Source organism: Molothrus ater, chromosome 4, assembly GCF_012460135.2.
Source record: "Molothrus ater isolate BHLD 08-10-18 breed brown headed cowbird chromosome 4, BPBGC_Mater_1.1, whole genome shotgun sequence".
Classification (NCBI taxonomy): Eukaryota; Metazoa; Chordata; class Aves; order Passeriformes; family Icteridae; genus Molothrus; species Molothrus ater.
In genome coordinates, this window is record NC_050481.2 from 53,999,206 (window position 1) to 54,014,142 (window position 14,937).

At 40.8% G+C, this 14,937-nt stretch overlaps 1 protein-coding gene across 1 annotated transcript; it reads left to right on the top strand.

Moving 5' to 3' along the window:
* Positions 1-2,244: 2,244 nt before the first annotated feature.
* Positions 2,245-8,594, top strand: CCKAR (cholecystokinin A receptor). Its single transcript, XM_036382737.1, has 5 exons — positions 2,245-2,368; positions 3,114-3,365; positions 5,484-5,745; positions 7,320-7,447; positions 8,068-8,594. Exons 1-5 carry the CDS (start codon positions 2,245-2,247, stop codon positions 8,592-8,594), a joined length of 1,293 nt encoding a protein of 430 aa, XP_036238630.1.
* Positions 8,595-14,937: the final 6,343 nt, after the last annotated feature.

Consider the following 14,937-nt stretch of genomic DNA (forward strand, 5'->3'; position numbering starts at 1 on the left):
GCTTAGAAAAACAAAACTCTTTGATCTCGATATGTTTCATGCAGAAATTCATTCCAATATGAAGTCAAGAGTTCATAGCAAATTCTTCCTCATTTACTCTGGCAATTTAACTAGCAGATGCTGAATCGAGCTCAGCCCAGGACCAGATGGTATTCATCCAGAACTTCTAAAGGAAATAGTAAAATTATTAACGATGATGTGCAATCTATTGTTTAGAACTACGTTGTTGCCAGGGGAAAAAAATTGTGTAAATGTGATGCCAATGTTTAAAAAGGACTCCAGGGGAACTAAACCCTTGGAATTGTGAGCCAGTCTGGAAGCCTGGTGTTCAAAGGAAAACTGATGAGGACTCTAATAACAGATAAAAATCTCTGGACAAATTTGTAGAGGAAAGCTGCACCTTATACATTGGTAGTCCTGAGAATGTGAACAAGGGGATCCAGTTAGTTTTAAACACAAACTCCACAGTTGCTGGGATTTGCACAGATTATCATTCCCTCACACATTCTGCTCTTGCTTTTGGTTTAAATTAGCACCTTCTGGACTTGGTCATGGCTCATCCCTCAGCTCTTCAAGCTGCACCTGCTGTCTCCTACCGCAGTGATCCAGTCCCTTTGCTGCCTGCACAGCACACAGGGTGAGCTGTGGCCAGTGCAGCCTGGTTCAGTTTGCCTTTTTGCAGACTCTGTGAAGCCTCCTGGCTTCACCCATCTTGATGTGCTTAGCAAGCATGTCTTGACTCTGAAGTGGCCCATGCCTTGGGCTGGGGCTCAGTGAGGGGCTCCTGCTGTCCTGTGGAAGCTGGTCCTTCACCCTGTCACATATCTTTGAGACTGATAGGAGAGACCTGCACCAGCTTCCCAATGCTAATCACAGCCCCGGCCAGGCTCTCACAGCCTGAGAGCAGGGTGGTCAGTGGGACCACGCTGTGGTGTGGGCCACCGATGGCCAGCTGCATCCAGGACTCCAGAGGTACAAAGGATAATTGACAAGTTAGAGCTTTCAATCTAACTTTTCAATCTAGTTTCCTACATACCTATTCCCATTATTTGTACTATAAAGCAAAACTGGCAAGATCAGAAGAGAAAGCCAGGCTTTCCAGTCCATGTGCATCAGCTTTGAGGGGTCAGGATTTGTTATAAAGAATCTGTTACTGCTCTTAAGTAAAAGGGATTTAAAATGTGAAATTAGTTTTTCATTCAGTTATAGTAGAGATTAATTTCTAATATTAATTTGCATTTCTGGCCATAAACAAGCTATATACTGGAAAGTAAAAGCCCATGATTTAGTGAAAAAACCACTGAGGATGATATTTATTAAAAAAGCAGAATTTCTAAGCCATAAAGATCTTTGTTTTCTACTGGTGTGTAACTAATGTGGCACGATTTATCAGGTTTATCAAGTTTGTCAAGTCATAAGTTCTTGCACAGAGGAAATGTATAGACTTCTGCTTATATTAACTGACAATTCTAATATACTTTCATAAGACTTGATCTACTAAGTGAAATTGGTGAGTTTTTCTATTGACTTGCTGGGGTTTGGATCAGGCACGTACAGCACTTTCACATGAAACTAGCACTTTGCCAATTGAGATAAATGTAGCTGCTTTTATTTTTCTGAGTCTACCCTATCTTCAGTTTACTCTGAAAAATATGAAGACAAGAATAATTTCCATGTAAGGAATGCAAAATCTTCACTATGTTTTTCTCTTCTCTGCCCTTTTGTTAAGCAACTCTTACCATTTTAAATGTTGAGAGTCAGATTTATCACTCTCCTCACTCACTGGGTCTCATTTATAGGCTGTGACCTAAGAGGCTGCCTCTGAGAAATAACGTAGAGACATGAGTAGAAGCAATCTTGCAAGGGGTTAATGCTGTAATCTTTTTCTAGCCTGTTTATAATCCCAACAGTAGAGCAGTAACAGAAGAGGGTGGATCTAAAAAGTACCCAGGGGGATGTGTCTGTGTGTGTGTGAGTGTGTGAGTGTGTGCATACGTGTGAGTGTGTGTGTGCGCACGCTTTGCTTTCCCGTGTGTGCCTCTGGAATAAATCGTGTTCAGCCAGAACAGGACTCTGTGTACTGGGTGCTCCTGCTGGAGACTCAGAACAGCTTCCTTGCACAGCTGCCTCTCTTGCATTTCTTCTGAAGACTTCATTCAGAAACCACTTGTTTACTGAAAGCATGGGCAGATAGTCACAAGCCCACCTTCTTCTCCATCAGAGCTAACCTGTGGATACTGAAGAATGGAAATAGTTGATGCCAGTAGCTTCCTTGGGAATGGTACCAACATTACTGATTTCCTCTGCGATATCATCTTGGAAAATGACACTTTTTTCTGTGTGGATGATGGACCCTATCCTTCTAAAGGTATGTATGGAAAATTGATTTTTTCCAGGCAGTTTTAGTTCTAGCTGGATGCAGAGAGACTATAGAAAGAAAGAGCTATGCAAGTCATTTTCTTGAGAGAGTGGGAAATCAACTGCTTGCTTTTAAGTTAGTATGAGAAACAGGCAGCAAAAAAATTAGTATGTGCTGGTTTTCCGAGTTCAAAATTGAACTAGGAAAAAATTTGGATATAATGGAACACTAAAACAGTAGCACTTTGGAGCACAAAATGCAAACATCTCTGCTAAGAACTTGGAGTAGCATGATTTTTATTCAATTCAATAACAATGGAGTGATCAGATCTGACACCATGTATGAAAGTGATTTAATATGAAATCATAGCACTCTGAAGCTGAAAAAAATCCATATATTAAAATGTCTTTTGATTGCTTGATCTTTTCTTACTTCTGCATAAAATAGGATCTCTCATGGTGAGTAAGTGGTGCACAGTCAGCAGCATGAGAAGCACATGCTTTAAGAAGTTTTATTTGACTCTCCAAATGTACATTGTATTGCTTATATTGTAGATTAATGCCATGCAATTTAGGTAGATCAGAATGCATTTAAGAATTTCAGCAGTTTCACTGATTTTGTGTTGGTGTAAAGGCATAAACCTTCATAAAACTGACTACAGAAAGGCTTTTACTTTCTGATTAAAGGTTGAAATATATAATATTAATCTGAGTTGAATACTGTGTAACTGATCTTTTTTTGTGACAATTTTCAGATTTGCATCAGATAATACGGATTCTGCTGTATTGCTTGATATTTCTGCTCAGCATTTTGGGGAACGTTCTGGTGATTACGGTGCTGATAAGAAACAAGCGGATGAGAACAGTCACCAACACCTTTCTGCTGTCACTAGCAGTCAGCGACCTGATGCTCTGCCTTTTCTGCATGCCTTTCACCCTCATTCCCAACCTGCTAAAAGATTTTATTTTTGGAAGTGCTGTTTGCAAAACTGCCACTTATTTCATGGGTAAGTCTGGGAAGTTTGTACTTATTTTGAAGACTGACTAATGAGACAGGGTGAGAAGGTATTTAAAGATCTATAAGAGGCTGATTGTTTCCATCCACCATTCAAGTTACCAGTTTTACAAAGAAACAACTTTGTGGTGCAAATCTTCAGGGTTTTGGTGTCCTTGGTCTGATCCAGCAAAACACAGAGGCACACACACTTAACTTTAATGACATACAGAAATGTTTTGCTGGATGTGAAGATGTTGCATGATCAAAGTTTAATGAGGAACCCAGCACATGCACTTGCTTAGCCATCACTGACAAGATTCTTATCAGTGTCCAGGTCACCCACCAGAAATGATAGGCTAGTACACCCTCAGTAAGGGCAGATTTTACCCACAGATTTTTGGCAGCAATGATACATTAAAAAGAAAAGAGAAATAGGCCAAAGCAGGTGTCATTTGCAGAGCTGTAGGTTGGAGCAAGTACTCTTTGCAGACAGACCAGGTGTGATCAGAGCTCCCCAGAAGACGATAAAACACAGATATAGATTTTAGAGGCTGACTTTAATAAGCATCACTTTTGTGTGCCCTGCCATACTCATTTTGGTTATGGAGCCAGGATCTAGGAGTTTCAAAATGTCTGAGTTATGTATGTGTAGGTGATTTTTTTGTCTCACTTTAATATTTCCTCTGCATTTGCTTGTTTCTTAACCAAAAAAACTCCAAACAAACAAAACAAAACAAAACCAACCAAAGAAAAAGAAAAAGTAAAAGAAAAAGAGAAAGGAAAAAAGGAGAACATTATGCATTATGTAAAGTTTGCTGCTTTGGGAGACTCTTAGTTGATCACTGAAACCTCAGGTCCCCTTTCAACCCATGCCCTTGAGAACTTTGATGTAATGTGAAAGTACACACGTAAAGTGTACGAATGGGAAATCAACATCTTTTTGTAGATAAAACCAATAAAACTAAAGGCCATGTTTAAACAATTACAATGAATTGCTGGAAAAATACCCTAAAACATTACTGAAGCATTGTCATCTTCCTCTTATTGCACACAGTGTAAATTACTTTATTAAAAAAATCCAAAATTAAAAAATTACTTTATTAAAAAATTACTTTATTAAAAAAACCCCCAAAACTTTATTAAAAAATATGCTGGTGGAATAGACCAGCATAAAGTTTCTCATTATGAAGCTGTTTTAAGAGTCAGAAAGAGAAGATTTCCCACTAAATGTCCAGGTAACAGAGGCATCACCTGACAAATAGACACTGACAACCATTGCATCAAATATGCTCAGGTTTTCATTTTAAGATGTAGAAAGACAAATTTTCAATTACAGATGATTTCTGTAAAATAAACTGTAACAATATTGGCATTTTATAGTCTGACATAGATTCACAAAGACAAATAAAAGGTCATTCACCGAAAGAAAAATTTGTGGCAAATTAAGACAAAATATTGATAATTTTACAATGGTGAACTTGGGCACCTCAATGACAGAAACACAGACAACAACAATATATTTTATAAAATATGAACAGAAGAAATTAAGGATACTCGTAGGACAAAGATTCTGCTTCATGACTTCATTTCTCCTTGTTTGTAACTTCATTAGCATCTAATTAAAAAGTTGTAATAGATTTAACTCTCTTGAATGAGAAAATCAGATCACAAGTCAAGCAGGACACTCAAAAAAATTAAAACAATAAAAAAGGGACTGTGAACGTCTGTGTTAAGAGAGTAATTAACTGATTTCAAATGCTGTGTTTGAATTTCAGTGCAATTAGTGAACAAACCACTGTAGTGAAGAGAATAATTAAGAATAAAATTGTCTTCTTTCTCTGTTACCAGAATTTTATGATTTGACAGAGTGTGTATTTTTTTCTTGGACTTTTGGAGCAAGAGAAGCACAGAGCAGGACTATCAGTCTGGAGCAGTCTGGAGAGCCAGACCCACTGCCCACACATTCTTCACTGGCTTCATCAGACTGGTGTTTATAAATCTTTTGCTTATAAATAGTTTGCTATATTTTTAATTTTTTGTATGCATACAGCAAGCAAGCAGGACCATTTGAACATAACGTAACCTTTAAAACAAGAGGATAACCTTTTTCTTTATTTTATATGCATAGGTGTCTCCGTAAGTGTCTCTACCTTCAACCTGGTTGCCATATCTTTGGAGAGATACAGTGCCATTTGCAAACCACTGCAGTCCAGGGTCTGGCAGACAAAATCTCATGCCCTGAGAGTGATTGCTGCGACCTGGTGTGTGTCCTTTATTATCATGTCACCATACCCAATCTACAGCAAGCTGGTGCCTTTCACCAAGTACAACAACACCACAGCCAATATGTGCCGGCTCCTCTGGCCAAGCGATGTCATTCAGCAGTCTTGGTAAGAACAACTGGCTGGTAGCAAATGTGCAATTATCTGCTGGTAGCAATAAGCCTATGGAAAATCAAGTATTAACCTTCAGCAAAGGTTTACACTCTATCATTCTTATTTAAGATGTAAGAAAACCCCAACATTTTTAAGCTGCTCACATTCTGACATTTGAATGACTTTTTCCTTGTCATAGGAAAGACTGCCCAACATGGCAATGATTCTCACACCATGGTCTGCTAAGCCCCAGCTGTCATTGTAAAGAAAGCATCTGTCACTTGTAGTAGCAATACTGCTTTCACTCATTTACACATAAACTTCAACGTTCTCAGAGAAATCCTTGATTAATTTTTGAGAAATGCAGACACACCCCTCTGTGTTCTGCCTTGCCTGTTAATTCGTTTGAAAGTTCTCCATAGCAGAGAAGTAGAATATGAAGCTGCAAATGTCTTATTTGAGAATCCTTTTGGTTGCTTATGGAGAATAAGGGCAGAGAGAAGTGGGGAGAGACAATCTCCCAGTCCTACACATCCAGGCAGGGTAAACAGCAGCACTATCAAACAGCAATAGTACCTAGACATGATGTCCTTGCACGTTGACTAAACACTGACTGGCACTGAGAAAGTGTAAGATTTTTTTTTTGACATTGAAGGTCAGCTGGAGCTGGGAAAAAGATTAAAGTCTGCACCATTTTGGTATGGTATATCCACAAAGAGAGTAACTGTGTTCATGCTTTCAGTAGTAGTCTCAGGTATTTGTCAGCATGAGGAGGAAGGGTACAGGACAAAATTATTTTCTCTGTGGTCTCCTTACAGATTCCCAGCTGTGTTACTGAGTTTGCACCAAAGCCACAGGGATCAGGAGAGGCACAGGCTCATGGATGCATTTAAACATCATTATTTCCCCAGCTTGTCACCACATCAGAGAAGCTGACTAGGAGAGTAGCCTATGTGAAACCACATAAAAGCTGCTTCCTTTACCAAAGAGATTGCCAGTCCTGGAGTCCCTCCTCAGGAGCTCTTCATGGCTCCTGGGATGAAGACGCAGGTTGTGGCTGCTCTGTTTCTGCCCACATGTGCCAAGGCCCTCTGGAAGTCAGCTCTCTCTGAAGCACAATAATAGAGTAATTTGCATTGGAAAAGACCTCTAAGATCATTGAGTCCAACCATTAAAATGTTTTTAATGTACCAAGAACCCCTTTAAGAATCAGCAGGTGCTCATTTAGCTTCTGCAAGGCAATTTTACATTGACCAAAACCGATGCTCATCTGGTTACAGCAGGGAGCCCCACTCATGGGCAGAGAGAACTTCTGCCCCCTTTAACTGCTGTGGGAGTGCCCATCTCCTCTGGGCTGCATAGGTGGGATGAAAGACAGTTTTCAGCCATTGTAGTCTTTTTCCTGCTGTACCTTTCTGAGGGAAGCAGGAGAAGAAGTAGGAAGCTTCAAATTTCTGAGGTGTCAAAATTGACATGAAAAAATTCAAAAAATCTTGAAATCCTGTGTTCCCCAATTCTCAGTTGTATAAAAAGGACTTTTTCTGGTTTTTTGCCACTCCCTATTCTCAGTGTGTCTTTTGATTCCTTAGGTACACTTTCCTGCTCCTCACACTCTTTCTTATTCCTGGGATTATAATGATGATTGCATATGGTCTAATTTCTTTGGAACTCTACAGAGGAATAAAATTTGATGCCAGCCAGAGAAAATCTTCACGAGGTAACAAAACAATTTGGTTTGGGGTGGGCTTTTTAAAGTTACAGTTGAAGATACGAGCAGTCATTTTGAGGCCAGTAAAAGGAAATCTTTCTAGTTGCAAAAGTCATTGTTATGGTCAGTTATGTCATGAACTTGCCAGCTGCATTTCTTGAGTACAGTTACACTGCTGTTTGCAAATAAACCTTACCTATGGCTTGTTTGCAAAGATTCTGGGCAGAATACATTAAATTTCTAATTTGTTTTTATAGAAATACCAAGGGTTTTTTCTGGCTATGGATGAGGACCATTTTTGTCAATAAATGTCACAATGAAAATTGTCAAATTAAAGTAGAAACATATAACCTTGAAAACTATCTTCTGTCCATACTAGACTAAGCAACATTCTTACACCTTTTGCATCAGTTTGTATAGAGGTAAGATGTGAGAATATTGGGAGACAGTGGATTTGGAGCAGCTGGTAACATGCCTGACTCAGAAGCAGGCCAGTGCTTTCTTTGCAACAGTTGCTCAGCTATGAATTATGTTGTTTATTTAGATTTAGCCTGCGTTCTTTATTTTTTATTTGGCTGACTGTTCAGAGGTATTTTGCCAACTATTTAAACAGCACTTTATATGTACAGAAAGAAGAATAAGTACCTGCAGTGCCAAATATGAGGATGGAGATGGATGTTACCTCAACAAAACCAAAAGGAAAAGGAAAATGCCATTGCAACAGCTCTCTACTATGAGCCACAACAAAATAGAGAGAGTGAGAAGCAACAGCTCTTCTGCCAACTTAATGGCCAAGAAACTTGTCATCCGTATGCTGATGGTGATAGTGGTTTTGTTTTTCATTTGCTGGACTCCCATCTTCAGTGTCAACGCCTGGCGCGCCTTCGACACGGCTTCCGCCGACCGACGTCTCTCGGGGGCTCCCATCTCCTTCATCCACCTGCTGTCCTACACCTCTGCCTGCGTGAACCCCATCATTTACTGCTTCATGAACAAGCGCTTCCGCATGGCCTTCCTGGCCACCTTCACCTGCTGCGCCCCGCAAACGCCCCCCGCCACACGGGGAGAGGCTGCTGATGAGGAGGAGGGCAAAACAACGAGGGCTTCCCTCTCCAAATGTTCCTACACACACATGGCTGCATCTGCACCCCCCTGAGCTGCACCAGGGAGGCAGGGAGTGCTGAAATGTCTGCTCTTGGCATGTGACTGTGGCATCGGCTGAACGCCATTTAGTCCTGAGTTAATGAAACGCTTCAGCTGGCAGTAAACACAGCAAGAATTTTATGGGAAATTGATGCTATCACTGTATGAGTGTTAAATCACTTTCCTTCAAAAGTACAAAGGAGGAAGAGAGCTCTGAAGATAAAGGACTTTATGAAAAGCCTTAGAAGTTGCTCTATTTGTAATAAATTCCACTGCAAAAATTGGTGTCCTCTACATCAACAGCTTTGCTCAGTTTTCAGATGCAGCTCTGAGTATCTCAAGATATTTCCAAGATGCAAATAAATTCTCCTCAAACGTGAATATATGTAATGCAGTCTTCACTTCACTAGCTATGCCTCATAAGCAAAAATCTTTCTGTTATATTTGTAGTACCTTTTCACATTATTTTAGCTGAGCTAATACATGTTGAGATCATTTTGGTGCCACTCTCACAGGAATTCTGGGGTGGTGAGAATGGGCTTGTCCATGTGAAATTAATGCTTTTAAGTAAAATAATTTCTTTTTTAAAAATAAATTTAAAATAAATATCCTTGGCTTTGTGGGTGGAGTGCTTTCTTCGCTCAGGCAACAGCATAAATTAGCATAATTTAATGTATTTTTCACTTATATAAACCCCATAGAACAAGGACAAAGAAATGGCTTTCTTCTGTGCTGAAAGCAGCCACATATGCAAGTGATGGGGTCTAAGATGAGCCACAAAGGCCTGTGTGGAAATTTCCACAGTGGGAAGCACAGGGATAAATGCTTGGGATAAAGCAAAGAGGTGTTTTACAGAGGAGGCAGGACTGGAGACACAGGCTGGTGCCCACAGCAGTCACATTTCACAAATTCATTCACAGCCACTTCAGGCTCAGCACTGCCAACATGGAAATAAAGGCACTGGGTGCAGAATGGCAGAAAGGGCAGATACAATGAGCAAAGGCTGAAAGGCTTGGTCAGAAAACAGTTCTTCTAAACTTTGGAGCAGTTCTTTTCTCCAACTACACATAAACAGATTCAACATGGAGTAGAGCAGCTTTGAATGATGTAATTATTGGTGCTTTGTTGAGCAAGATTCCAGTCTCTTTCCTGTGCAGCACACAGGTGAGTGTGGGTGTTCAGGTCCTGTCCTTTGCTCTGTGGAACTCAGATGGAGAAGTTACATCACTTATTTTGGTTTGTGAAAATATCCTGTTGGAGATGTTTCTATCTTCTAGCAGAATCAATATCATTGTAAACCCTTGTTATTAGACAGAGATTAAATTTGAGCACAGAGTGGAATGTAGATGTGGATATTAAATATAAGCCCTCTCAAGGTTTTTAATCAGGAAAATCTGATCTCTTTACAGAATGATTTTAAATTAGAAATATACTCTGAGTTCCAGGACTCAGATCCATGTTCTGCACTCAGTTATTGCCTGAAATGGTTTACCCTAACAACTTAGGATGCAACTTCAGCTATTATTTTTTTTTCCATCCAGCTTGTCCACAGACAGGAAATTAAGAAAAAATTTCTAAACACTATTTAGGCACAATCCATAGAAACAACGTTTTGCCTGCCTACTTAATAAAGTAGCACTGCTCCTGGAACAGTGCTGAGACCACTGACATCGATCTGACCTTTTCAAATACCCAACAAATTAAATTATGGGATTTAATTCATAGCAATAAAATGAAAATCTTACTTCACTTACAGATATGTGTTGAGACCCTCTACAAACCCGTCCTGTGTGCTGAAACTGAAGGAACAAGCTTAGCTGCTTTGGAATTTATGTGGAACAGTGACAGCAGCAAACATACTTGTGAAGTATTTTATACCATTTGAAAGCCTGCATCGATTATAGGCAATAGTTTAAAAATTGTTGTTTAAGCAAGAAAAGCCTCCACATGTTAATAATATACTGGATGTGACTGTTGCTGTCTATGTGATGTATTGCAGGACAGCCCATACCACAGCTCTGTGTGCTCTTTCAAAAGCAAATTCCTTTTTGTAAATGCAGCTTCTCCAGTAGCTGTTATGTCACCTGAGTGACATAACAGGACATGCACAGTTCACCTGCTCTCACTGATTGAGTCTGAGGATGGTGGTTTCAGATGAAAGCAAAAAGCTGTTTTCAACAATGCCTTAATCAGATCTCAGCCCCCCACGGCCTCCAGTAGCTGCAGCTGAGAGGAGCAGAGTTTCTGATTGATTCCCTTCTTGTAACTGTCAGGGAGCACAATTTGGAGGTGATGAAACGAGGAAGGCAGGGGAAGATCCTGTTGGAGTGGTGGCTGGGAGACAATCAGGGAAGGGCTGAAATGTGTCATTTCTCCAAGGCCCATCTGTGTGTGCGTCACTCGTCCCCTCCATTGCCCCCTCTGCACCTATTTTCTTGTTATATCAACACAATATTTCTTTTGATCAAGCTCCCTAAGCCACAAGCCTTGTGCCAAATTCCAGCAAGAATTAGGAATTAGCTTTTAAAATGCAACATAGCAATCCAGTCATTTTGTATTTTTCTGCCCTGGTCTCCTAGCACAGGAAATTTCAGCCCTTCTGCATCTTAATGCCATTTTTCCTATCTGTGCATTGCAGAAGTCGTTCCTGGGTCCAAATGTTTCCCTTTCATTGTTAACAGATCATTACATTCTCCCAGTACCTTTAATTCAGATGCTGATGTCACTGAAAAGGTATCTTCTGTAATGAATATGGCATACCAAAATAAAAACAGCCTATGAAATCTTCTCATTTTAGCAGTAGTTTACAGGGGTTGTGGAGAAAAATCCCATCCTACTTCAAGCAGTATCCTGCTAAAATCAAACTGTTTTTCAGATGTAGCAGACAAATGGCAAACCAATGAATTTCCAGGTGCATAACGTCCATAAATCTCGGAAGTTTTTATCTTCTTTCCCTTTCTCCCAACTCCCAGGGCTTTCCCCCCCCTCTGTCTGTCTTTCTCTTATCTCTTTCAGCTGCATGACACCATCTGATTTTTCTCCTGCATGCTTTTCAGTCTCTAGGTTACTTTCCCTGCACCACCAATTGCTAGATGATTTTTTTCTCTTTGATAGGTTTATTTCCCTTCCCAGATTTACTTTCCCAGAAAGCACTCTCATCTTCATTTCTCCTATCATCTCTGGCTGACAGACTCCTGGAGCACATTTCTCCAAGCAATACATCCTGCCCACAACACAGCAGCTCTGCAACCCCCTACACTCCTAAGGCTGAGCTCACACAGCAGCTCTGGAACACCGGCTCTCTGACCAGCAGGATGTGCTAGTTCAGAAACAAAAGTGGAGCATTAATTACACCCAGATCCTCCTTTGATAATTCTGTCACTGTTACTTGCAACCTCTATTATTAGGGCATGCTTTAATACTGATGCCTTACAATACTGTTAAATACAGGACTTAGTGAGGAGCCAAAGGAAAGGTATTTCACTATTGCCAAGACAAAATACCTTAATGCTCTTAATGGAAAGCTGTGTGTGGATTTGGAACTCCAGCCACTAAATGTTTACACCCCTTATACAAGTCATGGGCTCTTCTCCAATACCACCAAGCCCTTCTTGGCAAAGTGGACAGCCTGTCTGTGATCCCACCTTCTCCTGCATCCCCTCCTGTTCCTCCTGCCTCTGAGCTCAAGGATGGCGCAACCCCAGCACAGCCACCATGGCTCATGGCAATGCAACCCTAGCACAGCCACCATGGCTCATGAAAATGGAACCCCAGCACAGCCATCATGGCTCATGGCAATGCAACCCTAGCACAGCCACCATGGCTCATGGCAATGCAACCCTAGCACAGCCACCATGGCTCATGGCAATGCAACCCCAGCATAGCCACCATGGCTCATCACAACTCAACCCCAGCACAGCCACCATGGCTCATGGCAATGCAACCCCAGCACAGCCACCATGGCTCATGAAAATGGAACCCCAGCACAGCCACCATGGCTCATGAAAATGCAACCCTAGCACAGCCACCATGGCTCATCACAGTGACCCCAGCACAGCCACCATGGCTCATGGCAATGCAACCCCAGCACAGCCACCATGGCTCATCACAGTGCTCTTCTGACCTGGAATAGAGAACTTCAGGATCAGTCAATACTGAAATGGATGTTGAGCTAAACTGAGGGTTTCTGGTGGTAAAAGATGCTTATCCTCAAAAGGAAAGTATATAGAGATAAAACCTAATGGTTTTGAATTTGGTAAAGGATTATGTGAGAGCAGAGGCTGTAGCCTTTTTATTACAGCATCAGAGACAGAGTGGTAGAGAGTATAAAATGAAGGTTTGGACTTTTGGTTGGGTTTTATTTGTCTGTAAAATGTTTTGTTCTTCACTTTAAATATAACATAGACCAACCAAATATCACTTCACTCAGATGTGCATGTAGGTCAGCAGTTTGCTCACCCTCTGGCCACTGTTTTCCAGTCATTTTTTCTATATGCATTATTAATTTCAGTTAAACAGCCTCAGCCTTTATGCACAATCCATCTAGCATGCACCCAGCTCTTCTCCCAGTACAGCACAGTAATGTGTGCCTTTAACATGCCAGAATTTCTCTCTCAATGTGTATAAAAACCTCAGCTTCTAGAATTAGCCATTTTTATTTTTTTCCTTCTGTAATGCTTGCTAGGCTGCCTTGGGTACCTCCTAAAGAAAAAAATTGTAAAGGAAATCTTCATGAATTGTAAAACTCCTGTTTTGCTGCCTAATAGCAATTCATCCCTGCTAGGAGCTATTTGTCTGCATCTTCACAGATAACTATTTCATGAAGAGTTTTCTTGGCTTCCACTCCCAGTTGTGTCCAAAAAGCTGATTTTGAGCTAGCAAGATGTCAGTTGTTCCACTGTAAAGTGAGACAAGAACAAAGCATATTCATTAGCATCAGCTGGTAGTAAACATCAAGTAGGAATCATCCCCTATGGGGTAAACATGAGTTAATTGATGTCCTGCTATTTTGACAGTTATTAAAAATTTAAAAAATATTTCCTGATACAATGAAGAAATGCAACTTATATACAAAGTCTGATTTAAAATAGTAGACAAAAATCACTGCATGTATCCTGTGAAAGTCATACAAACACCAGAGTTACAAAACAGGCATGAAGAAAAGTCACATGTACAGAACCTAAATTCACAGGAAGGAGGATACTCATGCACTTTGCTTGCTGTCAGAGACAATTCTTTAATTATTATTGAATGGATGTTGGCTCAGGGCCTTGTTCTGAGAATATTTAGCAACTGCTAAGAGGCCTCATCCCTGACCAAGTGAAGAATGACACACAGAGGTGAAACGAGAGGGGAAACTTTTTAAACAGATAACAATGCCCAAGAGAGAACTTTGCAGCCAGCTGGGAACTTTGCATTGACTCCTAGAAACCTGCTATGGTCCTTCTAACACCTGAGATCCTCAGGATCCTCAGGAAGGTAGGTGTGGAGCAACCAGAGATGCTCCTGCTCTCACCTGGCTCAAATCTCAGCCCATATCCCTGGGGGGACATCTGGCAGTGTTGCTGAGGCTGGCTTGCTGCTATTGAAAAGGAATATGAGGATGGCAATGTCATCCAAGACACTCTGTCTTTGGAGTTGTTTTTCCTGTCGGCATCCCAAAAGATGGTCCTGCCACATGCAAAAAGGAAAAAGAACAGTACAGGTATGGCACTGAAATTAATTCAGGAGTTGTTCCTCCACTTCTTGTCCAGCAGCCAACAGAGAGCTCACCTCTGCTGCCACTGCCATGGTAGAGGCAGCCTCCAGGACATGACACTCCATCAGATAGAGTAGGAGCGACCAAGGCTTCACAAACCCTAAAAACCAGTTGCAGTAAGTAGAGAAACAACTATCTAATGAAGCAAAGGATTATTTTAAAAAGAAACAAAAAAACCCCACAACCAAACCCCTCCCCAAACTGTGGTGTTTGCATTTAACAGTTACCAGTAACTAACCAGCATTTCACTGGAAAGCAGCAGGTATTGCCTCTCCTGCCTCACCCCAGCTCACTTTTCTAAAGCTCTTTTTCACCACAGACCTCCTGTGTCCTCATTTTGAGGACTGACAGCAGCAGCCTGTGGTGCATCTCGGTGCTACCACCTGGCTTTGCTAGATAATAATTTTCAAACCCATGTGTCTGCTTAGGCTGCAGTGCCTCGAGGGTTCAATTATTCTCCTAACTGTACCAAAAGTAACATTTCTAAATTAATATAAACCTACCAAAATGCAACTTTATAACTGATTCATGTTGTGCCTGTGCTTCCTCCAAATGTAGTTTGAATAATGTTTTCTAATCTACGAACACATAAAACAAA

Bases quoted from the DNA above. Each gene is read 5' to 3' on its own strand.
- CCKAR (XM_036382737.1), top strand. From the start codon at position 2,245: ATGGAAATAGTTGATGCCAGTAGCTTCCTTGGGAATGGTACCAACATT. The intron at 3,366-5,483 runs GTAAGTCTGGGA...TTATATGCATAG, and splicing joins AACTGCCACTTATTTCATGG to GTGTCTCCGTAAGTGTCTCT. The intron at 7,448-8,067 runs GTAACAAAACAA...TTATATGTACAG, and splicing joins CCAGAGAAAATCTTCACGAG to AAAGAAGAATAAGTACCTGC.